Genomic DNA, 24,834 nt, shown 5'->3' on the forward strand with positions numbered 1-24,834 from the left:
CCGGTTCCGGTCCTGGCGGCGGGCGGGAGGGTGTTGAGTTGGGAGTGAGCTCCCTATCTGCTGGGGCCCGCTCCCTCCTCCGCGTTGCCTAGGATGGTACCGCCCAGGGGCCTGCGCTGGCCCTGATCCCCCCCTCTGGGAGATGGTGCAGGCCGGGGGCCCCTCGCCCCCCCGCCGCCGCTCCGGCGGCCACCGCCGCTGACCCGCGCCCCCGCCCCATGGCCGCCGCGGCGCCGCCCCCCCCTGACAAGCTGGAGGGAGGAGGCGGCCCCGCTGCGCCGCCAGCGCCGCCCAGCACCGGGAGGAAGCAGGGCAAAGCCGGTGAGAGCGGGGTGGGGGGGGGGCCGAAGGCTGGGACTTATACGGATACGGAGGGGGCCCAGGCTGAGGAGCCCGGGGTGGGGCTGGGGGTCTAAGAGAGAAGATTAGAGCAATAGGAGGGGACGTAGGTAGAGTAACCTGAGATGGGAGGGAGGGTGGGTAAATGGGTCTCGGGTAAAGGGATAGGAGGGGGTCAGGTAGAGGAGCCTGGGGTGGAAGGGGCTTAGGCTAAGAGCTTTAAAGTTTAATGGGTATTCCAGGCTGAGTTATGGGTCTCTCAGGTTATAGGGTCTAGGATTTTTAAGGTCTAAGGCTGAGTGATCTGAGGTCTCCAGGTTGAAGACGAGTGTATGATAGCAGACGTAAAAATCTTAGGTTTGAAAGTCTTGCAGGGCATTGGCTCAAGGATGATTTGGGTTTAAGGGTAGAAGTTACTGACTGAAAGATCAGAAGTTAGGGAAAGGGTTTTGGACTGAGAAATCAGGCTTGACGGACTCACAGCTTGAGGCATTATAGTTGCATTATATAGTTGCACAGAAGGCATTATAAGTTGACTTATGTTAAGAGTTAGGGGATTCATAGACTGAGAAGGGATTATTTTTTGTAATGTCTAATGGAGGACACAACATGTAAATAATCAGGTATATACAAAGTAGATGGGAAGTAATCTGAAAGGGTTAGCATTAGCAGCTGGGGGAACCAGGAAAGACCTCCTACAGAAGATGGGCTTTGAGCTGGGGTTTTTTTTTTTTTTTTTGGTTTTTTCTTTTTTTAATTTTCAGTTCCAGTTATTTTCCTCCACTCCCTCCCCCAACCATTGAAAAGGCAGGAAATATGATATCCATGTGAAATCAAGCAGACCATATTTCCACATTAGCTGTGTTTGGGGATGCCCGGGGTGGGCAGTTGAGAGCAAGAAAAATAAAGTGAAAAATGTATTTCAATCTGCACTCAGAGTTTATCAGTTCTCTCTGGAAGGGGATAGAATTTTTCATCACAGTCAGGGATCATTATCCTAATTTGAGTAGCTGTCTTTCACAGTTGATCATCATTACAATATTGTTACTGTGTTATAGTATTCTTCAGGTTCTGTTCACTTTTCTCTATCAGTTCAAGTAAGTCTTCCCAGGATTTTCAAAAACCATTCTGCTCATCAATTCTTATGGCACAATAATATTTCATTACAATCATATGCCACAACTTGTTAAGGCATTCCCTCAATTTCCAATTCTTTGCCATCACAAAAAGAACTGCTATAAATATTTTTGTACAAATAGGTCTTTTTCCTTTGATCTCTTTGGAGTAAACAGACCTAGCAGTGCTTTTGCGGAGTCAGAGATTGTGAAGGTTTTATAACCTTTGGTCATAGTTCCGAATTGTTCTCCAGAATGGTTGGACTGGTTCACAACTCCACCAGCAATGTATTAGTGCCCCTGCCCCTGTTTTTTCCACATTCCCTCCAGCATTTGTTATTTTACATTTTTGCAATAAGGTGGTTCCTCGGGGGTTTTAAAAATTTGTATTTATCTAATCAGTAGTAATTTAGAGAATTTTTTTTCATGTCACTATAGCTTTGATTTCTTCTGAAAACTGCCTGTTCTTATCCTTTGACAACTTATTAATTGGGGATTTGTTGAGCTGAGTCTCAAGGTAGTCAAGGAAAATGAGAAGAGGTGAGGGAACAGAACATTTCAAGGGACAGGATAATCAATGGTCACTGATCATCGGAAATTTATAGGAGTTGTTACTTCTCTCTGCATGAAGAAAACAGAGGATGGGCTGGCCAAGGGTCCAGCAGGATTTCTAAGAATTGGAGTTGGCCTACTTCTAAAGTTGAGGGAGGTCCTTGATTAGGATCAGTTGCCAGGCTCTTAGAGAACTCTAGCCAGATCCTTCATCTGAGAAAGTTGGGTCTGAAGCCCTCATACATCCTTTAAAACCCAGACTTAAGTCTGAAATATTCCTCCTCATCCTTTCTTCCCTTTCGTTCTTCAGCCTAGGATCCCATTTTGAATGAAAGGTGAGAAAAGAGCAAGCTTGTGTTAGGAGCAGTCCATAGATCCTATAGCATTGAGGGAAGAAACTTAGATATGGAGGTGACAGAGGAGGATTTGGTGCCTCTAGGCACAGTTTTGGGGTAGATGGCTTGGGAGACTAGATTACCTCTATCATGGAGACTTCTCAATTATTCTTTTCCTTCCCCCAGGTCTGCAAATGAAGAGCCCAGAAAAGAAGCGACGCAAGTCAAATACCCAGGTGAATGTTGTGTACTAGGTGGGGTGGCTTTTTCTCATTAGACTAAGGGCTTCCATGATCCTGGTTCTCATGTACCTATCCTACTTACAAACTTTAGTGTGTCCATCTATTCTTTGGACTACATATAAGAAGAGAAGAGGTGATAGAGTTGGAGTTGTTTTACCCCTTCTTGGTCCATTCACTACCCCTTTGATTCTCCCTTGAAGGGGGTTGGATTTGATTATCCCAAAGGCCCCTTCTAGCTTTAAATCCTTAAGAATGGATGAGCTAAGAGACATGGTTTGACGGAAGGTTTCTCTTTTTGGTCAGGCTTTGTCATCACCTTTGTTCATTTCCTATCTACCAGATTTTCTCTTGTTCCAGCAGTCCCCTGGTCCCTTCTAGTGTAAGTGTATTATTGTATTTCTGGATCTCCCTTCCTATTCTCCAGGTGTTTGGTTTCCTCTTTTCTTTCACCTGTAACCCGTCCCCTTCTTTGTCCTTCCCCTTCCCAGGGCCCTGCATACTCACACCTGACGGAGTTTGCACCACCCCCGACCCCCATGGTGGATCACCTGGTGGCATCTAACCCATTTGAGGATGACTTTGGGGCCCCCAAGGTTGGGGGGGCAGCTCCTCCATTCCTTGGCAGTCCTGTGCCCTTTGGCGGATTCCGTGTGCAAGGGGGCATGGCAGGCCAGGTGCCCCCAGGCTATGGGGGTGGGGGAGGAGGCGGGCCACAACCTCTTCGAAGACAGCCTCCTCCTTTCCCTCCCAATCCAATGGGCCCTGCCTTCAATATGCCCCCTCAGGGCCCTGGGTACCCACCTCCAGGTAACATGAACTTCCCCAGCCAGCCTTTTAACCAACCCTTGGGCCAGAACTTTAGCCCTCCTGGGGGACAAATGATGCCAGGCCCTGTGGGGGGATTTGGACCCATGATTTCACCTTCTATGGGGCAGCCACCCAGAGGGGAGCTGGGCCCTCCTTCCCTTCCCCAGCGCTTTGCCCAGCCAGGTGCTCCCTTTGGGCCCTCACCTCTTCAGCGACCTGGTCAAGGGCTCCCAAGTCTGCCTCCCAACACGAGCCCCTTTCCTGGTCCTGATCCTGGCTTCCCTGGCCCTGGAGGAGAGGATGGAGGAAAGCCCCTAAACCCTCCTGCAGCGACTGCCTTCCCTCAGGAGCCTCATTCGGGCTCACCTGCTGCTGCTGTCAATGGCAACCAGCCCAGTTTTCCTCAGAACAGTGGTGGTCGGGGTGGGGGAACCCCAGATGCCAATAGTTTGGCACCCTCAAATAAGACAGGTGGAGCATCTGGGCACCAGCCTCCTCCAGGCTTGGTGTACCCATGTGGGGCATGCCGAAGTGAGGTGAATGATGACCAGGACGCCATTTTGTGTGAGGCATCATGTCAGAAGTGGTTCCATCGAGAGTGTACTGGCATGACAGAGAATGCCTATGGGCTCCTGACCACTGAAGCTTCAGCTGTTTGGGCCTGTGATTTCTGCCTGAAGACCAAGGAGATCCAATCAGTCTACATCCGAGAAGGCATGGGGCAACTAGTGGCTGCCAATGATGGGTGAATTTGGGAACAGTTGATATGGGACCAAGCAATCTCCTTGAGGACCATGGACCTTTCTCCTCTTGTGGCTCTTGGTCCCAACTCCCCATTCAGACTGGGAGAAGGCTTAGTGACTCCTAGGAATGAGAGAAGGGATTTTTTGGGAAGAATGCCTAGAACCTGCCCATGAAGGGCTGAGAAAGAATCCTCTGGGAGGTCAAAGCCCTATTGAGCAGTGCCATTCTCTGTTTCTACAAGGTAACTTAAGAGGAAATGCTAGAGGGGTAGGATATGAGTGAACATTATTGGTTGGGGGCTGCATTTCTTTGCTAGTGCCAAATAACTTCTAGCACCTGCCCCTAACACTTCTAACCAGCTTCACTCTGACAGACTCTTGAATGGTTTTTACCTCTGACCAGAGGTAGCTGTCAGGGTTTTTTCCCATTCCTTCAGCGACCTACCATGGAATCTTAGCCCAGTGCAGAAGACAGTATTAGACATTGAGTGAAACCAGTTGGTAGGGGTCATCCATTCTTCCTAACTATTCTCTTTCCACTGGCTTCCCTCCTCTGGAACCAAATGGCTTTGAGGAAACCAGATGAAGGTCTGAATCATAGCAGATTTCTGGAGATTTTTGGTGGTGGCAAGATCAGAATGGTTGAGAGATGATGTTCTTGAGACAATCCCCTCCTCATACCACAGCTACAGGTCCCTCCCTCCCCAGCTTCAGTTTAATCATTACTTGATCTATGTCATGCTTCTTCAATTCCAACACTTTATACATCTGTTACATATTATCTTAAACCACTTTTTTCCAAATCTGCCCTTTTGCCAATAGTTCCTGTGTCTTTGCTGTGCTGAGAGCCCAAGGAAAAAAAAAAGAAACCCTAACAATTTCCACTCCTCAGCCATTTATTTCAGATGTTCTTATAGGACAAAAGTGAAGGTTTTATCTTGCCCCTGAATGGGCAGGTCCCAGTCCTGGGACCCTTAATGGGGAGGATATGTGGGAAAATTGGATACTTTTACTTTTCACTCCCCAGCCCTTCAGTATCTCCCAAGATTTAATGGTTCCGCAGTTTAAAATCTGTTTTCTCATCAGTCTCTTTAACAGTGTATTTTCTCTTCTGCCAGAGCCACTTGTTGAGGCAAATAACTGCCCAGCATAGAGTCTCTGTTTAGGCCATTCTGCTTCTGACATATGGGGATGCCCGCCTTTTCTCTCCACTCAAGTGAAAATATCAGCTCACATATCAGTTCCCTGTTAGTGATTTGGGTTAGGTTTAGTCATCTGGAAGGAATTAGTAGCCTCTAGCTGTGGGTACTCACTCTTTTAATTGAGGAGGGAATGATGGGAAAGAGCCAAAATATTTTTTCCCCCTGTTCCTTAACCAGCTGCTCTGCTCTGGTCCTTTCTTTAGCCAGGCACCTCAGCAGCTTTCCCAAGTTCCAGAGCACTTGGATAAGATAAGATAAGATTCCAGGGCAAAGGGACTGGACATCTGAGTTTCCTGTCTGTTAAACTAATACCTGAAGTTCTTAATTCCTGAAGAGAGTGGACCCTGTGTTCCCCTCCTTCTGCCCCTGGGGGGAAAAGACCATGAGAAATAAACTGAGCACAGATGGATGGACAGCCACACTATTAAATTTTGTGTTGTTTTTGATTTGCCTCTGGTGTCCCCATTATCTATTACTATTTTTGTGCATTTCCTCTCCCTGTTTTCTTTCCCCTGTTTTGTAAAGTATGGCCCTCTCCATCTACAAATAGGATGGAATGGGCAGAGGTGGTTTGGCATAATGGGGCCTTTGAACTTTTTGTATGGTTGGATTTATAAAGCAACTTGAAAAATCTTGTTGGATCCTGAGTTGTGTTTGGGAGAGTATTGGGTGGGGTGTCTATTAATACCTCCAACCTCATAGAGGCCCCAGAACTTCTTGATGACTCCTCTGTGTGTTTGTCCACTCTCCTACCTTGCTGGATTAGAATGTGAAAATGAACTAATTTTTCGGAGTTCCCACTGGTTGGGTGTCTGTACTAGCTGTGGAAAGTGAGACAGTAAGAGTGAGTGTGTAAACTGGGGGGCAGGACAGTTTGAGAAGGAGAGCATGTTAAGTACTGGAGGGTTGTAGTGAACTCTGCGGGGCATCCAAGCCTGGCCTGGTCGTGAGAAATGGGCTGCGAGATTCCTTTCTGGGCCCATTCCTGGGGCTGGGCCTTAAGCCAGGGCTTTGACGCCGAAGCTGGGGGAGGGGGGCGGCAGCAGGAGGCACCCTGGCTGCCGTTTGGGTCCAGTAGTTTTAGAAGAGGGGGTGGGGTCAGGAGGAGCGTGAGCTTCCTCCGCCCCTTGGGCCACAGCTGCTCATGTCCATCCCAAACACAGCCTCATGGCCCCGGCTTGGATTTAGGTTATGGAAGGGGTGCTGTGGGGGTGGGGAGTCCCTGAGACTGGCTCTGGGACTTCCTCCTGGTGCCAACCTGAGAGCCCAAGCCCCGGCCTCACCATCGCACCTCGCTCTCCCATTGGTCCGAAGTTTTTCTCCCAGCCGGGGAGCAGCTTTCCCATTGGTCCTAGGAGTGTCACGTGCCCCGCCCTCTAGGAGAAGTCGGAAACCAGGGGATTCTGGAACAAGTTGAGTTGAAGACCTAGCCAAGCCCGGAGCTGAATCAGGTAATGTCCCCCGGGGTGGGAAGTGAGGGTTAGGAGGGAATGGGACACCTGGGGGCATCTGCTACCCCATTGGGACAGTCGGTTCTACTCGAAATTCCTTCAACTCTTCCCAACCCCCCTTCCCCATGGGTGGGGTGGAGTGTGAGGAGCCCGCCAGGCCTGAGATGGAGAGATTGACAGGCATGACTAGTGAAACTGCCCATCTCAGCCTAGGAAAGCCAGGAGCGCCGCCTCGGGTATTTGAGCAGTTTCTTTGCCTGCAAAGGAGTGGGGAAACAGATTTGAGGAGGTCTCATGGCCTCTGCCACCCCTCCCTAAAGAGATGATCTGGGGTGAAGTGACTAGAATGCTGGACCAAAAGCATTCAGAAAAACCTGTGCTCAAGTTATGTCTCAGACAAGTCAACTGTGACTTGACCCTAGCTGGGTAAGTCACTTCACTAATCTCTGCCTCACTGTCCTCATTTGTAAAGTAGGGATAGTACAAAATAGGCATTTATCTCTTGAGGATTGCCTGGGGTCTGAAATAGACAATATTTCTAAAGCACTTGATAAAATTTGAAAAGCACTGTGTATGAGTATACACACACAAAAAAACACAATAATTATGAATCCGAAGGAAGGAAGAAAATGGGGTTTCTTGTCAGGTACATGTTGGCCCAGATTACTTCTTAGCTTTATTTCATTTTATCTTCACTATAATTGAGTGAGGTTAGTGCAACAAAGTATTGTTATTCTTATTTTACTGATGAAGAAACTGAGATTCAGAAGTTTCTTCCCCCCACCCCACAGAACAGGGGTCAGCAACCTTTTTGGCTGTGAGAGCCATAAATGCCACATTTTTTAAAATGTAATATTGTGAGAGCCATGCAGTGTTCACAGTGCACGCTCCTGTAACAGCGCCTGAAAAAAAATTGACTTTATGGCTCCTGCAGAAAGAGCCACATCTTGCCCTCAAAAGAGCCAGATATGACTCGAGAGCCATACGTTGCTGACCCCTGCCACAGAAGCTCTAACATATGACATTTGAACATAGGCCTTTCCAACTTCAAGTCCATTTCTCTTTGCATTTATACCATGCTGCCTCAGAGATTAGACTGAAGAAGAAACTTAAATCATGGGATTTGAAGCTCTGAGGGACCTTATAGATTTTACAGATGAAGAAACAGATCTAAATAGGGGAAGGGACTTTTCCTAAGGATGCTGGCACAGATGGGAACCCTAGGGACCCCAAAAGGCTATTCTAAGATATGTCAAGGTCTTGGGAACCCAGGATGCTTGGGCAGGAACCGTTCTCTTGGCTCCATCTCCCCAGGGTGGGAGAGAATGTCTTGATGACCTAAATACTAGTTCTTATCCCCATGGTGACAATAGGTCTGACATCATCTTGGTTGCCATGGTGGCCATAGCTGGGGGACTTGAGCATGCTGTACCAGAATGAGGGGTAAACAGAGACTTCACCAGTCTGTTTCCATTTCCTTCCTGTTACTGGCTGTTAACAGTCTTACCTAGTAACCAAGAGGCCTGTGATAGCTGGCTGCTATATAGAAAAGAGCCGTGAGATGGAAGAGAGAGGGCTTCCATTCACAAAATGTTTGATATACCGCTATGCAAAATTCTTTGTGGTACTAGAGAGATACAAAAGTCAGATAAAACCCCTGCCTTAAGTCAGGGAATAGGGCACATGACATGGATTATTTTGTATTGTAGTACTTGTGTAAGTACAACAAAGGGATCAGCAAATTGCTATGTGAAATCTGGGGAGGTGGGAGGAAAGAGGCATTGGAGAAGGTTTTTATGGAAGAGATGACATTTGAGCTGGACTTAAAGTAGGGTTTCAGTAGGTAGGCAGAGATGGGAAAGGGTGGTGGCAGTAGGGACATAAGGAACATTATATAGGCATTTTCTCGAAGGAAAGAAAGAAAAGGCCTAGAGGTAGCTAGATAGCTCAGTGGATAGAGAGCCAGGCCTGGAAATGGAAGGTCCTGGGTTCAAATTTGGACTAGAAAACATCCTAGCTGGGTGATCCTGGGCAAGGCACTTAACCCCCATTGCCTAGCCCTTACAGCTCTTCTGTTTTAAAACCTATACTTAGTATTGATTCTAAGACAGAAGGTGAATGTTTTTGAAAAAAAAAAGGATAGTACAGTTAGGACAGACTTTGTGAAGTAAGAGTCAGTAGGATTTCAGTGGAAGGAAAGAGGAAAAGGATAGAGAAGAGACAAAGTTACAACTTGAGTTTTGAACATGGAAGATTTGGAGGGTAGTCTTCAGTAGAGTGCCCCAGCAATCCATCCCTGCCTATATGCTAAACAGCATTTTTATCAGTGACCTGGACAGTGGCATAAATGGTAAGCTTCCCGAAGAAGAACTGGGAAATAATAGTAAGTACAAAGGTGACAGAATCAGGAACCAAAGGATTTGGGACAGATCAGAAGGATATGCTAAATCTATGATGATAGAATTTAACATGGATAAATGTTAAGACTTACCTGGGCTAAAAAACATCAACTTCACAAGTGTACCATAGATAGAGTTTTTTTACCTAATCAACAATTAATAAGAACTGGAGATTTTAGGGGTAGGGAAGGGGATTAGCATTTACATAGCCCCCACTATGTGCCAGGCACTGTGCTAAGTGCTTTACAAATATTTGGAGGACTATAAACTCAGTATGAGTCAATAGTATCATGTGGCAGTCAAAAAAAAACCTAACCTGAATTTAGGCTGAATTAATGGAAATAATAGTGTTCAGATGAGAGAGGTGATAGTCCTGTTCTACTCTGCCCCATTGGACCATATCTGGACTTGATGTTCATTTCTGGTACTGAATTGAAAAAGGAACATGGGGGTAGCTAGGTAGCACAGTAGTTAGAATGTCATGCCAGGCCTGGAGTGGCCCTTAATTCAAATCTAGCCCTAGATTCTTCCTAGCTGTGTGTCCCTGGCCACATCATGTAATCCAAATTGCCTATCTCTTATTGCTCTTTTGTCTTGTAAAGGATCAATTCTAAGACAGAAGGAAAGAGGTTTTTTTGGTTTGTTTTTTTGTTTTTAAAGGAAAAAGGAACATGACAAATTGGAGTATGGGCATCCAAGAGAGGGTGGTAAGAGTATAAGACCCATATCATAGGAGGATTATGCCTTGACCAATACTTCATTGATGGGTTAATTGGTCAGATAGCCAGAGAGAGAGTTCTGGAGTTCCAGAGAGAAATCAGGAATAGCAGGGGGGAGGTTAGGGAGGCATTTTTATAATAGCAGAAATCATAGCAACCATTGTGACTGGTACTCAGTGTAGAGAAAAAAAGAGAAGACTGGATCATGGTGTTAGAGATCACCCACCTTGAAGGGTAGATCTAAAGCAGTGATTCCCAAAATGGGCGCTACCGCACCCTTGGGGGGGGGGCAGTGATGGCCACAGGTACATTTATCTTTCCTATTAATTGCTATTAAAATTTTTAAAAATTGGGGCAGCTGGGTAGCTCAGTGGATTGAGAGTCAGGCCTAGAGACAGGAGGTCCTGGGTTTAAATCTGACCTCAGACACTTCCTAGTGTGTGACCCTGGGCAAGTCACTTGACCCCCCCATTGCCTAGCCCTTACCACTCTTCCACCAAGGAGCCAATACACAGAAGTTAAGGGTTTAAAAAAAATTTTTTTTAATTAATTTCCAGGGGGCTAAGTAATATTTTTTCTGGAAAGGGGGTGATAGGCCAAAAAAGTTTGGGAACCACTGGTCTAAAGGAAGGAGCCCTATGGAATTGGGATAGTTAGGAGAAAAAAACAGAAGGATGGAATGTTTGAAACAGAGAAGCAAGAGTATTTAATAGCAAGGGAATAGTTTCAAAAACTGCAGAGAGGTCAAGAAGGATGTAGACTGAAAAGTTCATTGGATTTGGTCACTGGTGCCTAGAGAGAAGTTTCAGTGGTATGATGGCAGTGAAGAAAGAGTATGTGAAGGGGGCAACTGTGTAGCTCAGTGGATTGAGAGCCAGGCATAGAGACGGGAGGTCCTAGGTTTAAGTGTGACCTCAGTCACTTCCCAGCTTTGTGACCCTGGGCAAGTCACTTAACCCCCATTGCCTAGCCCTTACCACTCTTCTGCCTTGGAGCCAATACATAGTATTGACTCCAAGATGGAAGGTAAGGGTTTAAAAAAAAAGAATTCTGACAGTGAAAGGGTGATATTAAAAGAAAATTGGAAAGAAATGAGATAGTAGCAAGATAGCTTTGAAAGACTGAACAAAGGCTTTTTTTAGGGTTAGGAGGAACTATTTCTGTTTGTAGGCATATTGGAAAGAACCAGTGAAAAGGGAGAGATTGGAAATGCATGAAAAAGGTTATAATTGACTAAGCCAAGGCTTGGAGGAGGAGTGGGAAGGGAGAAAAATATAAGCACTGTAACTGAAGCAGATCCATAGATGTTTAGAGAAGCCAATCTGGATTCAATTATGAGAAATTCTAGCAACCTTTCATCTGTCTCTATGCAGGTCCTAAACCCACTCAGACATGGGGGAAGTGGTGTCAAAATCATCTATTCCTTTTTTTTAACTCTTACTTTCTGTTTTGGTATCAATTCTAAGAAAAATGCTAGGCTAGATAGAAAAGGGCTAGGCAAATGGGGTTAAGTGACTTGCCCAGGGTCACACAGATAGGAAGTATCTGAGGCCATATTTGAACCTAGGACCTCCCAACTTCAGGCTTGGTGCTCAATCCACTGTGCTACCTAGTAACCCCCAATTTACTACTCTTTTTATTATTATTATTATTATTTTAAACCCTTAACTTCTGTGCATTGACTTATAGGTGGAAGAGTGGTAAGGGTAGGCAATGGAGGTCAAGTGACTTGCCCAGGGTCACACAGCTGGGAAATATCTGAGGTCGGATTTGAACCTAGGACCTCCCGTCTCTAGGCCTGGCTCTCAATCCACTGACCTACCCAGCTGGCCCTAATTTACTACTCTTAAAGATGAAATTTTGTTCCTTTGTTCCCTTTAGTGGAAAGTTTTTTCCTGGTGAAGTTGGTTTGGGGTGGGGGGGTGGGGGTCTTAAGAATCCTTAATGAGGCAGCCACTTCTTTTCCATGGATGTTGTTTCCATGGCATGAGTGCCAAAGATGGCACTCTGTATAGGCACCTGGCTGCCCTCCAGGACAAGTTCAAGGACTCAGGCAGAACTACTCCCCTCCCCCTCTGCCTGATGTCATTTTTCTCCATCCCCTGCCCCTCTGCCCAGCAGGTAATGGGAGTGAATTGGGGTTAGGTGGGTGGTTCACCGGCAGCAGAGGCCATTCCTCACTTCATCTGACCCTCTGCCCAGCAGCTCAATGGGAGCACTTCCTCCCTCCCCAGTGTGGGGTAAAGGGGGGTGGGGCACAGCACAAGGCCTGGGGTGGGGTGGGGGTAGGGGTGAGGCCCCAGCACTCCAGCTCTAAAAGGTTTGCTATCATTCCCCTAGGGATGTTCCCCAAGCTGTGTCCCTTGCTATCGCAGGGGTGGGCAACCTTTTTGGCCGTGAGAGCCATAAACGCCACATTTTTTAAAATGTAATTTCGTGAGAGCTGTGCAGTGTTCACAGTGCGCGCTCCTGTAACAGCGCCTGAAAATTAATTGACTTTATGGCTCCTACAGAAAGAGCCATATCTGGCCCTATATGGCTCCAGAGCCATTCGTTGCTGACCCCTGCTCTATGGCCTCTATCTTCATGCCCTGAAGTTACTTATTTTGTGATGAGCATTGGCTTAGGGGTCCTGAAGTCTTAGGTCTCAGTTACTCTTTACTTCCTCTAAAACCTTAGTCAGGTTGCCCCACGTTCTTAGTTTCCTCATCTGTAAAATGAGGGGCTTGACATTAGATGATCTATAAGATCTCTTCCAGTTTAAATAAAATGTTCCTAAGCTACAGTAAAAGTCCAAATCCTCTGGTAAATAATAGCCTAAAGGGAGTCAATTTTCAAATCTTGCCTCCGGTACAAAGCTATTTTGTCTAGAATTTGCCTTCCCCCATTGTTAGCTCAAGTTTATATAGTACTTTATGGTTTATAGAACACATTTCTCATGATTCCCATTTTTTAGTTAAGGAAACCGAAGTTCAGGTAAATTCATTTGCCTCATGCTCACTCAGCTTGTACAGCAATAGGATTTAAACTGTAGTCTCATGATTACAAATACAAACCTTTTCCCACTGCTGTACTCTGGGGGGACCAATCCTCCTTAGCTTGGCATTGAACCATCCTGAATACAGGGGAAGGTCAGATTTTTATACATTAAAAACAATAAAACAAGACCAATTAATTAAAAGGAAACTATTAACCAGGAAACAGAATTAGGCTATCCAATTCCTAATTGGTGGAAAGATTAGGGGCCTACCAATTTGGGAAGGGGAGATGCAGTTCCCAGAAATAAGAAAAAAAGAGGTGTCCCATTTCTCCCAAGTATCTGTATTCAGTCAAGGGAAAATGGAAACAATAACTGATTGACCAGTGTGGGGCCAGTTTTCAGATAAGACATATATGGGTTGCTTGTAATGTATAATTGTGAGAAAACTCATCCATGTCCAGATCTGATGGAGCTTCCGGTCAACATAACCTAGGTTATTCATTAAGGGTCTCTAAGCAACCGGGAGAGGTGGTCCAGCTTCTCAGTCATGCAGGGCTAGGTTCAGACAATGTGATAAATAAATTGAATAATTTTTTCACAAGACAGAAATTGGACCAGATTCATAATTGAGTGGAAAGGGAACTAAGTGACAAGCTGGAGTCAGTGTGCTTCACTCCATTCCCACAATTCCCTTCTAGCTTTGGGAGGCAGGAGGTGTTGGTGAAGGAAGCTAGAGGTAAATGAGTTTTCCCTTCTAGGGGAAGTCTCTGTCTGGGGTAGGTCACATGAGGTCCCAAATAAAAAGCAGGGTAAACTGTAGAGATTGGGAGAGACGGTATGAAACATGGAGCTGGGAACTTTGAGGTTATCTAGTCTGACCCCATCCTTTACAGATAGATGAGAAGGCCAAGGTCAGAGAGTAGAAAAGTAGCAGAGTCCTGATCCAACCTCAGGTCCCTAGCCTGGGAATCTAGGGCCTTCTCCCCTTCCCTGCATGGCCTTTTGCTACCAGTGTGTTACTTACTGGTGGGGGAGAGGCTGGGGAGGAGAGATAAGGAAAGAAAATGTGACTTAGGCTGGAAACCTGGATTCTTATCCCCACTGTTACTAAGCATGATCCTTGGCAAGTTACTCCTCCAGTCTCTCTAAGGCTACAGTTTCAAGAGCTGAACTAAATGATCCCTTAAGTTTCTTCCAGCTCTGAAGTTTTATGTCCTTTCAAGGTCATTTCCCTCCCATTCCTGCTGGCCCAGCCAATCCCCTGGAGGGACATACTCCTTTTCGGACATTTGCAAATACGAATTTGCAAGTCAAATGTTGTCCACAAATTGGTGGCTTTTGCTGAAGCAGGTCCTAGGTGCAGGGTGTTGCATTCTGCTACCGTTAACCTCTTGGGCTTTTCTTCTTCCCTTCCTCCTGAGGGTGATCTCTACGAATTGTTATTTCCAAGCACTTTTCTCAGCAGGTGGTGCCTATTGAGGTCCCCACAGAGGTGACCAGCTATGGAATCCTCCAGCCCGGAGTCCGATAATAGCTGGGTGATTGCTGGCTCTGAGGTAAGATGGGGAGAGGCTGGGAATTTTGTGGAAGAGCCAGAATATGCCTGTGGTGAAAGGAATCCCTATTGACTTTAATTTCAGTCAGTCTATCCCTCTTTGAATCTGAGTGCCTCTCCTCTTGCATCCTTGGGTGCTGCAGTGGTGGGGGGATCCAGGAGAAGAAAGAAGCCCAGTCTTTTGTCCACTGAGAGTGCTATATTTGGTGGAGACATTATAGTGCCCCCCAAGGACACTGACCAGCTCCAGGAACAAAGAGGCAAATGGAGCTAGACAGAAGGCCTAGTCATCAGTGTTTGAGCTCGAGTTGAGTTAGAGGCATCAGTCTGGGAAGGCTTCCTGGAGAAGTTTAGTGCGAAACATGGTTAGGAGAGCAGTTTAGAAGGCATCTCTGGAGGATTAGAATGTTCCCTTCTGTGGGGAGTTGGTGAGGCATAGGTGGAAGTAATGGGACATGTTTGCTGGAATGGAAAACCCAAGTCAAAGTAGTAGTAGAAAGGGGGAAAGAGAGGAGCCTTAGGAAACACGAAAGCCTCAGGGGAAAGGCAGGAATGGACACTGGACTCCAGGTCCTGAGGGAGCCAGACATGAGCTCTGAACCCATGCTTTCCCCTGATATTTTGGTATAGATTTGGATAACAAGGACAATGAGTGGGAAGCAACAAGGAGGCTTATTTTTAGAATTAGGAGAGAGAGCTGAATTGACTGGATACTTCTAACCCATAGAGTAAGAGGAATTAGAAGATGGACCAGATTCATGGAGGAGAGGGCCATTCCAAACCAGCACTACTTATTACTAAGTTCAAGCCACTACACCAGAGATGCAAAGATAAAAACAACAGATATAGAGGCAGTTGCTCAGATATCAGCAGTTGTACCGTTTCCTGACTTCCTACTCTCTAGTTAAAGTAGAGAGCCAGACACCGTAGGGTTCAACAAGGGGAATAGAACACAGACCCTGCCTGCCCTCTTTAAGCTTATAGGCCAACATGGCCTAGGCAGAGAGGCAGGTTTTAAAAAGAGAGGAAAATGCCTTCATAAAAGTAGTTCAGAATAGGACAAGATGGCAGCAACGTAAAAAAGATTGGGGTCCAAAAAATTAATTATATAATCCATAATAATCCTAATGCCATGTTCTAGAGGCACTGAGTAGTTCTTGTGCTTCAAGTTTTCAGGTTTACCAGGTACCATCCTCCAAGCATCCCTGAATACTATAGCATTGTATTTGCAGTCTGGGGAGGGAGTTTCAAATCATGGCTCTATCCCTTAACTCCATGTGTGATACTGGCCTTTCCCTGCTGGTGGACAAAATGATCTACACAGCCTCTTCCATTTCTGAATCCTAAACTCTAGACCCTAAGAAGGCAGTATAAGTACTTTGCTTTGTATCTCCCAACAATAAAGAATTAGAGTTGGCATTTGAGCCTCTGTCTCTACTGACTCTAAAGCCAAATGCTCTTTCCATTTTTATCTTCATTAACATTTGCTAGAGATCTTTAGTGAAGACCCCCCATCATCAGGAATGTTGCAGAAGGGATTCCTGTAGTTCTGCTCACTAGGTGACCTCTGGGTCAACTTTAAGATTCTGGGATTCTTTGATATGCTTACTGTGGTAAGTGGTCATCCAACAGTAGTGGCAGGCTGGTGGCTAACTTCCATTTCCCACTAGATCACTTGTGTATCTAATCAGATAAAATGCCTTTTGACTAAAAATCTCAGGTGGAGGGGCAGCTAAGTGGCTCAGTGGTGTGAGAGCCAGGCCTAGAGACAAGAGGCCCTGGGTTCAAATGTGGTCTCAGATACTTTCTACTTTTGTGACCTTGGACAAGTCACTGCCTAGCCCTTACTGCTCTTCTTCTTTGGAACCAATACTTGGTATTGATTCCTAGACTGAAGGTGAGGTTTTAAAAAACAAACAAACAAAAAAACAGCTCAGGTGGAATAAACTAGACTCCAAAGTCATGTGGTCTGTACTGCCAGTCTGTCTATGATATGGGTCAAATGGCTGTTATAGACAATTAGTGCTACAAGATTTGAAGAAGAATGGCAATTAATATTTAAATGATATTTTAAAGTTTGCAAAGCACCTTCTTCACAATCTAGTTTAAGCCCCATGACAACCCTGTGAGGTAGGCCCCTTTGTTGTTCATTTGTTTCAGTCATGTCTGACTCTCCCTGATCCCATTTGGGGGATTTCTTGGCAAAGATACTGGAATGATTTGCCATTTTCTTCTCTAGCTCATTTTGTACTATTATTATTTTTGTTGTTCTTTTATACACATGGAAACGAAGGCCCAAAGAGGTAAATAACTTTGTTCCTGGTCATACAGCAGAGGAGTATTTTTAACTAGTCTTCTGGATTCCAAATCCAGCAGGTTCTTTGCTCTAACATGTTGTTTCTTGGCTCCAGAAATCACTGGAGGCCTAGCTAGTCAGTTACTGTTTTGCTGAGGAGGTGAAGCCTGAGATGGGCCTTATAGGATCTCAGGGAGGACTTGAATGAGTTGGATCAGGGGAAGCTCTTTCTAGATTAGAAGGACAAGATGAGTCAAGGAGCAGAGCCAGGTATATACACAGCATTTTGGGGGACAGTGACCAGATTCATTTGGTGGTTTTGAGCAAAGGATTCACTTAGAGAGTGGTAAAGGTAGGAAATGAGGCTGGAAAGGTAGTTTGGGGACAGACTATGGAGGATCTTAGTCCTTCCTTCTTTCCTTTCTCCTTTCCTTCCTTCCTTTCTTCTTTCTTTCCTCCCTCCCTTCCTTCCTTCCTCTCTTTCTAAGTCTTACTTTATGTCCTAGTATCACTTCTAATTCAGAAGAACTGCAAGGCAATCAGGATTAAATGACTGGCCCTCGGTTACACAACTAGGAAGTGTCTAAAGTAAGATTTGAACTCAAGTCTTCTGATTTTAGGCTGGTGCTCTATCTACCTAGTCCCACCCCAAGAGCCTTAGTTTTCGTTTAATTCAATAAATATTTATTATTCACAAGACCATAGAGATTCCAAGATGAACTAAAACCTAGTCCTGGTCTTTAAGAATCTTATAACTTAACTGGGGAAATAAGATGTATACACAAATAGAGGGGATTACCCTGATGCCAAGAGACTCCTCAATAGGTTCTAGGGCAGCATGTTCTCTGTAACTTTACAGCTTAGAGAAGGATCTAGCTGATTGAGAAAGTAGGTGACTTGCCTGGCGTGACAGCTATAGTTCCTGTAAGTAAGTTAGGAGGGTTTTGAGGCCTTCCTGACTCCAAGACCAGCTCCCTTTACAAAAATAACTAAGGTAAATTTGAATGTGCTAAGTACAAAAATGGCCTTGGAGATCATCTGGTCCAGACATCTCATTTTACAGCCAAACAAACTAAGCTCAAAATGTTGCTAAGTGACTTCCCTCAAGTCACACCAGTGAGTGTGACAGAGCTGAGGCGAGAGCCACAAGAGTCCTGGTCATGCCATATCAGACCAGAGGAGTGCTGGGGTGCTAGGGAGCTGGAGCTTAGGGGTGAAGATGTAGAATATAAGAGAGACTTGTTCAACTGTGAAAGACTAAACTCTTCTCAGCAATGCAAGGATCCAAAATAACCCCAAGGACACATGATGAAAAAGGCTTTCCACAGTCGAAGAAAGAACCTCCAGAATCTGATTGCAGATCGAAGTTTGCCATTTTTCACTTTATTTCCTGTATGAGTTTCTTCTTGTATATGTGATATGTGCCTTCTTTCATAACATGAGGAATATGGAAATATGTATTTCATGACAGCACTGGTTTAACTTATATCAAACTATTTTCTGCCCTGGACAGATGGGGAAGGGAGGGAAGGAGAAACTCTGGATTGTAAAATGCCAGAAAGGGGGCAGCTGGGTAGCTCAGTGGATTGAGAGCCAGGCCTAGAGATGGGAGGTCCTGGGTTCAAATGTGGCCTCAGACACTTCCCAGTTGTGTGACCCTGGGCAAGTCACTTGACCCTCATTGCCTACCCTTACCACTCTTCTGCCTTGGAGCCAATATACAGTATTGATTCCAAGATGGAAGGTAAGGGTTTAAGAAAAAAAATGCCAGAAAACATGTGAGAGAGACAGATAGACAGACTTGTTGGGCGTCCTGGGGGCCAGGCTGAGTAGGAATCTGGAGAGTATTCTCTGGACCTTCTTCCTGACTGCCTCCAACCCCCACCTACCATCTGCATTAGAGGTGATAGTTGAAGTTCAGGGAGTGCCTAAGCTTGCCAAAGGAGAGGATGCAGACAGAGAGAGAATAGTCAAGAATATGTCAGGGGTCTGACAGAGACTGTCTGCATTGTGCTGTGGGTAAGGTCTGGGTGCCTAGGCATTTCCTACCTCAGCCCCAGCACTTGAAGGCACAGACAAAAGATAGGTAGCAGCTTCTACCAGCAATAAATGTCTCCTCCTTCTGCTTGTACACACCCTTCTTCCTTCAGGGCTGCTTGCCAGTAGAGACTCTGGGTCCAGAATCTGAGACAGCCCCTCAGAGCTCAGCGGATGAACTTCCAAGAACCTTGGATGGAAAGGGTAATTGGGCCCTGGTGAGGGTGCTAGGAAGCTATCTGGGAGAGCAGGCCTGCTTCTATCATCTGGATTCCCTTGGAAGAGAGTTCCCTTGCCCCCCTTTACTGCCCAACACCTTACCCTTCCACTCTCCCTACCCTGTAGATCAGTTGGTTTCCCTGCTACTCTTGTCCCTGCCCTCTCCTCACTCCAAACTGGGGTGAGACCTGTTGGACATCCCCTGGGTCTGGAGGAGGCTGAGCAGGAATTTGGAGAGTATTCTCTGAGCCTTCTCCCTGACTCCTGCACCCAGCACCTACTGCTTCCAAGAGCCCTCCTGTCCAGCCTGATGCCTGCCCTCCAGAGGAGACAGACATTAAGGTAGGCCCCTCACAAGGGAAGATGGTGGGTAAGTGGATTGGGAGTTGGAAGACCTGGTTTCAAGTCTCAGCCCTTACTCATTGAAGTAACTTACTGTGACTCAGAGATGCTATCTTCCTTTCTGCAAAATGGGAAATTGGGTGCAAAAGCCATTCTCAGGGCTCTTACAATGGGTTAGGTTTCCCCGGAAAGCAATGAGAAGAGTTTAGACCTCCCAAGTCCAGATGAAGAACAAACAAAGGCTGAGCAACCAGAGACCACGGAAGGGACTGAGCTGGAGTCAGACATCATGGAGCAAAGGGACTTAAACTCTCCACACAATGGCCCTTGGTCCCCTAAAACAGGTAAGAATCCTGCCTCCATCTCTTTTATCTATTCTTTTCTGTTGTTGTGTCATTTCAGTTATGTCCGACTCTCTGTGACCCCATTTGGGATTTTCTTGGCAAAGATCCTGGAATGATTTGCCATTTTCTTCTCCAGCTCATTTTATAGATGAGGAAACTGAGGCAAAAGGGTTCAGTGACTTGTCCAGAGTCACACAGTTAATAAGTGTCTGAGGATGGATTTGAACCTAGGAAGATGAATCCTCCTGTCTCTAGGCCCTCTATCCACTCTATCCCTGCCCTTTAATACATAATAATAATAATAGTAATAGCATCTTCCAGCCCTCCCTAGAACTCCAAACTGGCATTTTTTTTTAAACCCTGTGTTTAAATAAACAATATTGTGTATTGGCTCCAAGGCAGAAGAGTGGTAAGGGTAGGCAAAGGGGGTCAAGTGACTTGCCCAGGATCACACAGCTGGGAAGTGTCTGAGGCCGGATATGAATCTAGGATCTCCCATCTCTAGACCTGGCTCTCAATCCACTGAGCTACTCAGTTGCCCCCTAGACTGGCATTTCTACTTACTTGCTGGATAGCTCCTATGGGGGACAAAGGACAGAAGACCTGAGCTCTGAGGCCAGCGCTGCCCCTTGTACATGTGTGACCTTGGGCCAGCCATTTAGCCTTTAATGCTTCTAGTTTTCAACAAGCCTCTCAGCAAGCCTGTTAAATAAGCAGGGCAGTTTTCATTTTGTAGTTGTGAAAACTGAGCCTTAGGGTTACAGAGCTAGTGAGTGTCCCAGCCAGGACTAGCACCCAAGCCTTCTGGCTCCTAGTCTCCGGGTAGAAGGGGTGCTCTTGCCATCACTCTCTCTCTTGGTCTCTCTGCCCCTATCCCCAGGCCCCTGCACTTGTAACTAACTCATTCTCCTCTCCTCCCCTTGCTCACTTCCAGAGAAGGTTGGTGAGGAATTCAGCTGCTCCAGTAGTGACGAAGATGTGGATGTGGAAGGCCTGAGGAGACGTCGGGGGCCCCAGGAATCCAGGCCGACCCATCTCCCTGCCTCTGTGGGTGGGCATGACCAGGCCAGTAGCGAGGGAGGAAATGGGGAGCTGGGGCTCACACTGAACACCTGTCTTCTGGGAGCTCTGGTCCTGGTGGGCCTTGGCTTCCTCCTCTTTTCTGGTGAGTGAATGGGGCCCCTGCTCTCCTTCTCATCTCTCGTCCCCTTTTTCCTGCCATTTCCTTGATTCTGTTTTTCCTCTCCCCACCCCTACCCCGACCCCAACTCTGATGATGCCAGAGGGGATTCACCCAGACTCCTCTCTGTCTGTCTTCAGGTGGTTTCTCTGACCTTGAGACTGGTGAGTGGGGAGGGGGCCTGGCTGGGCTGACCTCTTAGTCCTCAGGGGGAAGAAGATGTCTTCTGGCTTAATGGGGACTGGGGAGCCAAAGGGAGAACAAATAGTTAGTCCTTCCTCTAATATGTAAAATATGTTTAAGGCTAATCCCAAGCCAGGGTTCCTGGGCTACAGAGTCTTGCCAGGCTGGAAGGAAGGAGAGGGTGAAGGAGAATAAAGAGAGAGAGGGAAAAAGTATGAGAGTGTATGAGAGAGTGTGTGTGGATCTCTGACTATTGCACTGGAGGGGTTTGGGATTCCTCGTTTTGTTGTATTGGGTAGGTGGAGGCCGGCAAACTAATGAGTGGCCAGTTTCTCAGACCATCTCTCTCTCTTTGCTAGGGCCAGCAGAGAACTTGGAGTCCCAGGTGACCCCGGAGTCTGACCCTCAAGATGCAGAGGATATCCAGGTTGTGTCTGCATGCCTGTGGGTCCTGTGTGTGTATTCTTGTGTAGAGGCATGCAAAAGACCTGCTTCTGGTTTCCTGTATATGACCCAGCTTTCCTGTCCCCAAGGATGGACTTAGGCAGCAGCAACAGGCCCATTACCCTACTGGAAGTCTCCCAAGTCTTCAGTCCATGAGCCTTTTGCTGGACAAGCTGGCCAAGGAGAACCAGGACATTCGGCTTCTTCAGGCCCAGTTGCAGGTAGAGGGGAATGGACTGCTTGTTGAGTGACTGTTTGAGGGAAGTAAGCTATTAGGATGCTAATGATAATAATGCTGGTAAGTAGGTAGAGTGGGGAAAACCCTGGACTTGTGGTTGGGAGAGCCTCAAGAGCTTGAATCCCATCTCTGACACTTAGGCTCCCTCTATGGCCCTCAGTCTTCTGTGTAATTAGGGCTTGGTTTAATTTCTCTCTGCGATCCCTTCCTGTTCTAATATTCTGGAATTCTGAGGCAAGAGGAGAGCTTCCCTGACTGGGGCTTTGGGGTTGGGGTGATGGGGTAGGGTCCTCCCTCTGACAGGGACAGTCTACATGTTGGGATTAGGTGGAATTGGAGGTGGAAGGAGTGGTCATTTTTTTACTACCCACTGTCATGTTCCTGTCTTCCTATCATTAAGGCCATAACTGGGGGCTTGACTCTTTCCCCCCATCTTCTCTCTCCCTACCAGGCTCAGAAGGAAGAACTCCAGAACTTGCTACACAAACACCCAGGACTAGAAGAGGAGAACGAGAGGCTCCGGGGAGCCCTGCAGCAGCGAGAAGCATCCCAGCGGGTGCTGGAGTCTGAGATGCAGGAGCTCCGGAGCCGCCTGGGGGAGCTAGAGGAGACTTACTCCAGAGGGGTGGATGGGACCTGTGAGAGCCAGAGTGCAGGGAAGCCCCCACAGGAGCCAGCCCCAGGGCTGCTGGAGCCCAAAGGCTTCCTGGAGCAGAAGGAGCGGTTGGAGGCTGAGGCCCAGATGCTACGCAGGGAACTAGAGAAGCAGAGGCTGCTGCTGAGCTCAGTGCAGAGGGATCTGAAAAGGAGCCTTCATGAGTCAGGGCTAGGGGACAGGGATCAAGCTGATCTGGCCAAGTTGGGTCAGAAGTTGGCCATGGAGCTTCAGGAGGCAGAGAGCTGGGGCCCCCAGGAAAACCAGGCCTCCCAGGGTCCAGCCAACACATCTGAGTCCTTGGGGCAGGGAGGAGCCCACTTTGTGAGCTCAAAGAAGCCTAGTCAAAAGGAGAAGCACAAGGAGAAGGACAGGCAAGGGGATGGGAAGGCAGAGAAGTGGAAGCATAAGAAAGAAGAATTTATTGTCGAAAAGAAGAAGAGCTTCAGGGGCAAAGGAGATGGGGAGTCAGGAGGGAAGTGGAAGCAAGAAAAGCTAGGGACCGCTGAGCTGGGGGGCAAGAACGGCCGGGAATGGCGAGGCACGAAGGAGCATCCCAAGAAGAGCTGGGGAGGCCGCTGGGGGAGCCAGGGACCCCACCCAGTGTGGGATGGGCAGAAGCCCCCAAGGGAAGGGGCCAAGGGGGGTGGTTCAGCCTATTCTGATCCCCAGCTGGCCTGGAAGAAGGTTCTAGGCCACAAGTACCGAGTGCCTCAGGGCTGCTCCAGTGTAGCCCAGTGTGCACACCAGGAAGGGCTGGCCATGTTTGGGCTAGAGTTGCCCCCAGTTCGGAAGCAGGAGCTGGCAGCGCTGCTGCAGAAATACTTGGCTCGATTGCCCTGGGGCCAACAACTTCCTGAACCCATGGCCTTCCTGTCCACATACTTTGGTGAGGATGGCCTCTTCCGCCATGACCTTCTCCGTTTCCGTGACTTTGTGGAGGCCATGGAGGACAGCCTGGAGGAGGCTGCAGTCAGAGAGACGGGAGATGACGATGAAGTCGACGACTTTGAGGATTTCATCTTTGGCCATTTCTTTGGGGACAAAGCACTGAGGAAAAGGTGTGGGATCCCGGGGAGGAAGAAATGTGGGGCCTTCGGGAAGGGCAGGGTTTGGTGGAACAGAAGGCAGGCTGGAGCATCAGACAGAGTGGGTCTGGAAATTCTTGGTTCATTGAAGAACCAGGAAACAACTGGAGGAGTTGGAAGGTTGGAGGCCTAGCTTGGAGTTTGATGCCAGCAAACCTCCCTTAAAAGGCAGTTGAGGCTGGGAGAGTCTGTGCTGCCTCTGGCTCTCTTCCCTAACTTGCTATCTTCTTGTAGGTCTGGGAAGAAGGAGAAGTATCAGAAGGGCCCCAGAAGCTCAGGGCCCAAGGAGGGTCCCAGAAACTACCGGGAGGGCTGAGGAAGAGAGCCGGAGGGGCTCAGTGTCCGGTTTGCCCACTGCTCTGCCCAGAAATCTGAAACGGGGGTTGCTGAGCCTCCTTTGGTCTATATTTATCACTGCATGTGTGTGGTGTATTTGGGGAGGTCTGTGATACAAATTAGAGGGGAGCGAGGGCATTAAAGTAGGACCTCCCTCTGGCACTGGCTTCGCCTCCACGAGGTGGGGGCCCGAGCAGGAACACAAAAGAGAGCTCCAACCCCAGCTTGCTCAGGAGATACCACTTTAGCTTGAAAATGCTCTGACACTGCTTGTGCCTGTTTGCATAGTGAATACAGTTGGACCCTCTTTACCCCCCTCAGGTTCCCCAATGGACCCCCTGTGGCTCTGGGTCCAAGTAGGTTGTGCCAAAGTACAGTGAGGGAGGGAGGGAGAGGGTCCGTGTGTGCGAGTCTGCTTCTGGGGGAGGGGATAGAGCTGGAGTATCTGGTAAAAGGAGGAGCAGGGACTAAGTCAGGTGAATAAATTCTCCCTTCACCCCTCTTTGCCCACGGGAGGGAGGATGGCAAGATGCTACCTAGATGGCTCCTAGGGAATACTCTTCTCCCTCTAGCCATGGTTTGGTCAGTCGTGGGGCCTGGGCCCGAGGCTCTGGTGCCCAGTTAGAGTTGTGAGTACTATAGAGTTGGGGTCTTCACTCCTTACCTCCAGGCTTTTGATTGCACACAGTCTACACTGAACTCAATAAAGTGCCTTTGTTAGTGATGTGGCTGTGTGTATATGTGTTATCCCTGGAAGGGCCCACGGACAGGAGGGGTTTGGAGAAGCCCTGAACATCACCCATCCCAGCCTCCAGCCCTGATGCTCTACCCTCATCTCCATCATCCAGTCTTGAACCCCATCCCCTGCATTCATCCATCATCCCTAATGGCTCCCTTCCACTCCCTATGCAGCAGCCCATGGGCACAGCCCCAGAGCTTGTTTCCCAGGCTCCCTGGCATCCCTGGAGATGGGGGGTGGGAGGGGCACTAGGTGGCGCACTAGTCTCACATTTTTGTCCATTTTGTCACATTC

The 24,834-nt window shown here is 47.5% G+C and overlaps 2 protein-coding genes across 5 annotated transcripts; both read left to right on the forward strand.

Moving 5' to 3' along the window:
* The first annotated feature begins 104 nt into the window (after positions 1-104).
* Positions 105-5,969, forward strand: PYGO2 (pygopus family PHD finger 2). The gene is made up of 3 exons (XM_044672246.1): positions 105-321; positions 2,528-2,577; positions 3,072-5,969. Exons 1-3 carry the CDS (start codon positions 219-221, stop codon positions 4,137-4,139), a joined length of 1,221 nt encoding a protein of 406 aa, XP_044528181.1. The 5' UTR covers positions 105-218; the 3' UTR covers positions 4,140-5,969.
* Positions 5,970-6,727: 758 nt separating this feature from the next.
* Positions 6,728-24,525, forward strand: PBXIP1 (PBX homeobox interacting protein 1). Of its 4 annotated transcripts, XM_044671790.1 has the most exons (11): positions 6,728-6,786; positions 14,350-14,440; positions 18,886-18,976; positions 19,266-19,333; positions 19,512-19,677; positions 20,612-20,842; positions 20,998-21,021; positions 21,400-21,467; positions 21,574-21,705; positions 22,174-23,438; positions 23,700-24,525. In XM_044671790.1, the coding sequence occupies exons 2-11, from the start codon at positions 14,387-14,389 to the stop codon at positions 23,779-23,781; spliced, it is 2,181 nt and encodes a 726-aa protein (XP_044527725.1). In that variant the 5' UTR covers positions 6,728-6,786; positions 14,350-14,386; the 3' UTR covers positions 23,782-24,525. The 4 variants fall into 4 exon arrangements, with proteins under 4 accessions (XP_044527725.1, XP_044527726.1, XP_044527728.1 ...); XM_044671791.1 differs by lacking the exon at positions 20,998-21,021; XM_044671793.1 differs by lacking the exon at positions 14,350-14,440 and having other exon boundaries at positions 6,772-6,786; positions 19,526-19,677.
* Positions 24,526-24,834: the final 309 nt, after the last annotated feature.

Source organism: Gracilinanus agilis, chromosome 4 (genome assembly GCF_016433145.1).
Source record: "Gracilinanus agilis isolate LMUSP501 chromosome 4, AgileGrace, whole genome shotgun sequence".
Classification (NCBI taxonomy): Eukaryota; Metazoa; Chordata; class Mammalia; order Didelphimorphia; family Didelphidae; genus Gracilinanus; species Gracilinanus agilis.

Bases quoted from the DNA above. Each gene is read 5' to 3' on its own strand.
- PBXIP1 (XM_044671790.1), top strand. From the start codon at position 14,387: ATGGAATCCTCCAGCCCGGAGTCCGATAATAGCTGGGTGATTGCTGGC. The intron at 19,334-19,511 runs GTAGGCCCCTCA...ACAATGGGTTAG, and splicing joins CAGAGGAGACAGACATTAAG to GTTTCCCCGGAAAGCAATGA. The intron at 21,706-22,173 runs GTAGAGGGGAAT...TCTCCCTACCAG, and splicing joins TTCTTCAGGCCCAGTTGCAG to GCTCAGAAGGAAGAACTCCA.
- PYGO2 (XM_044672246.1), top strand. From the start codon at position 219: ATGGCCGCCGCGGCGCCGCCCCCCCCTGACAAGCTGGAGGGAGGAGGC. The intron at 322-2,527 runs GTGAGAGCGGGG...TCCTTCCCCCAG, and splicing joins GAGGAAGCAGGGCAAAGCCG to GTCTGCAAATGAAGAGCCCA. The intron at 2,578-3,071 runs GTGAATGTTGTG...TCCCCTTCCCAG, and splicing joins GACGCAAGTCAAATACCCAG to GGCCCTGCATACTCACACCT.